We start from the raw sequence: 2500 nt of genomic DNA, 5'->3' as shown, positions 1-2500 counted from the left end.
GAGAGCAGTATTTTGACTAATTCGGGAACCTCTCTTTGCAGCGAAACTTTAATGGCCTTCCCAATCATGTTTGAATACCTTGTATTCAAAAACCTTTAGTCATACTCTTTTTTGATCGTTTTCTTTCCCTGCTGTATTTTAATCTTTCAGCACATCGAGGCAAATGTTCCGTTAATGCTTGATGTCTTACGTTGGATGAAGATGTATCGAGTCGAGTGAGTGTCCAATGTTGTGTTGCTTTATTTCAAGCTTGAATCTTGAATAAAAATTACAAACAATTTGAAAAGAACCTATAGACAGCTACCCTTCCCGCCCCCGCCCCCACCCCAAACTTGCTCAGAGGTATGAAGATTCTCGGAAGCCAATGAACAGTTTTTCAAGAAGAAGAAGAATTGTACGCTTTTAACTATTTGTCTCTTCCTTTGCCAACTACAATTTACACGTTGGGCATGGAAAAACTTTTGGATATTATGATAACGGATCACGGTTATAATAAAATCATGATATTTTCTTATTCTTATAAGGTCAAAATCGTTCATGGCATACAAAAACTGAATCGGGTAATTATGGTTTTCCTGTAGGGTTTTGACGCAATTGGCTGATTCTAAGCCCTGGCCAAACCAGAGCGTGAGGTGACGAGAACTCTCATCCACTCTCGGCTACTCTCATCAACTCTCGAGAGCTCTCGTCAAATTTGAACCTGCTCAAGTTTTTCATGAGAGTTGGTGACAGTTTTGTCTTGTTTGGCCGCGCACGAGAGTTTGAGAGAAAGAGTCAGTTTGCGGTCAGCAGTTGTTTTTTGTTTTTGTTTTTTTCCAGCAGTCCCCCCTTAGATAAAAAAGTAAATGGCGTCGGATACGGGGACCAAGGCTAACGCCAAGGCTGAATATACCGGCTGGTTAGTCGCCATATTTAAGTCAGAAAGGGTTTTCCCAGGGTGGCTCCCAGGCTGTCACTTTTGTTTGCGCGTGAAACTCTCGACAAACTCTCGTCAACTCTCGCTCTTGTTTAACCACTTCTTGATCACTCGCATCGACTCTCATGAGCTCAAAAGAGTTTCAGCTCTCATCAACTCTGGCTCTCGTTTGGCCGGGGCTTTAGATAAGCAGATTCAGTTGGACATGAACGTACTCATCAAAATTTTCTTTTTACAGGATTACTCATGTTCACATCACCCAGCTTATTCGGATGTTATGTAGAAATAACCAGCTAGAGGATGCCTGGTAAGTCGTGAGCTAAGAGAGAAAAAAGGTCGAAGCAAACTTGAATGTTATTAATGTTTCCTGAGAGCGACAAATGTCCACTGATCTTTTTCGGGAAGTTGGAAACGGAGAACGTTTTTTCATAACCACTTCAACAACAAACCGATAACTGAACGGTTTCCAATTTTGTAAACAGTAATCAAACAGTATTTAGAAGGATTCACGGAAAATGTTCTTCCTTTTTTTTCCAGGCAAGCGTTGAATATGTTCGCAAAGAACAAAGTTCCCATTCCAACGTAAGTGACATTTTCTGAAGGAAAAAAGCAAAGAGCAGTACTAGTTAAAAGGAACCCATAAATCAACTTGCACTATTTCCTGTATTCTGGAAAGAAGGCATTTGAAGCAAATATGTCAAAAACGAGTGAGAGTGTTTCATCAGGGTTTACGAAAGCACTCTGCCTTCGGCACTCGCACTCGATTTGATATATAACTTCACAAAGTCATTAATAATTCATAAGGGTATTAGCCAGTCGGAGTTCCCCATTTTGGTCAGGTGTATGTATCTTGATACCCAATCAAACTACAGATCAAGAAAGGCCGAGTTAGTTCAAAAGCTGATCAAGGCACTTGAATTTAAATGAACCTTTATGCTAATAAACTACGGGAAAAAACACATTTGAATAAACTACCCGCACAATTCAACAAAAAACTTAAGCATTACCTTTCATCGTTAGCGTCCAGAGGATAAAAACGAATTTGGACACCCAATAGTTTAGCGAAAGAGCATCCATTTCAGCAATGTCTGCACTCAAGGCTTGAACCTTGTGTAGTTTGTAGTCTTTGAAAAGTCCACCGCAATCTAAAACCGGCGCTTGTACCTCTCTTAAGCTCTACCATTCGGCAAAAATGTTCACAGCCCAATTATATATTTTTATATTAGACCTATTCACATTGAATGTTCGTCAAAACATAAATCCCGATCTTAATCTTTGTAAGCAACGCATACAGAGTAATTATTATTCTCCACATAGTTTTAGTGTCCTACGAAATCGGTTGTTTTCTTCTTCTTCGAATGACGATTTCAAGTTTTCTTTGCTTCATAATATTGTTACGAGCTTAAGGCACAATTTGGAAGATCTCCAAGTGCATCTACTTGATGAGCTAGGGCACCATTTTAGTTTTAGTGGTGTCTCCGAAACCAAAATCAAGAAAACTAGTTTGCTTGACTTTAATCCATCTATAACTGGTTACGAATTTGAATATGTTCCAACGCCTCTAGCTGCTGGAGGTGTTGGCAT

At 39.6% G+C, this 2500-nt stretch overlaps 1 protein-coding gene across 2 annotated transcripts in view; it reads left to right on the top strand.

Moving 5' to 3' along the window:
- LOC138007167 (small ribosomal subunit protein mS39-like) overlaps window positions 1–2500 on the top strand; it is a 51662-nt gene that overhangs the window by 39683 nt on the left and 9479 nt on the right. For both annotated transcript variants that reach the window (XM_068853924.1, XM_068853923.1), the window contains exons 24-26: window positions 151–215; window positions 1155–1223; window positions 1454–1498. In XM_068853924.1, the coding sequence (XP_068710025.1) occupies window positions 151–215; window positions 1155–1223; window positions 1454–1498 (179 nt within the window). The remainder of the gene's footprint in view (window positions 1–150; window positions 216–1154; window positions 1224–1453; window positions 1499–2500) is intronic.

Source organism: Montipora foliosa, chromosome 6, assembly GCF_036669935.1.
Source record: "Montipora foliosa isolate CH-2021 chromosome 6, ASM3666993v2, whole genome shotgun sequence".
Classification (NCBI taxonomy): Eukaryota; Metazoa; Cnidaria; class Anthozoa; order Scleractinia; family Acroporidae; genus Montipora; species Montipora foliosa.
Note: the sequence above shows the minus strand (reverse complement) of the source record. Positions and strands in the feature narration are given on the sequence as shown.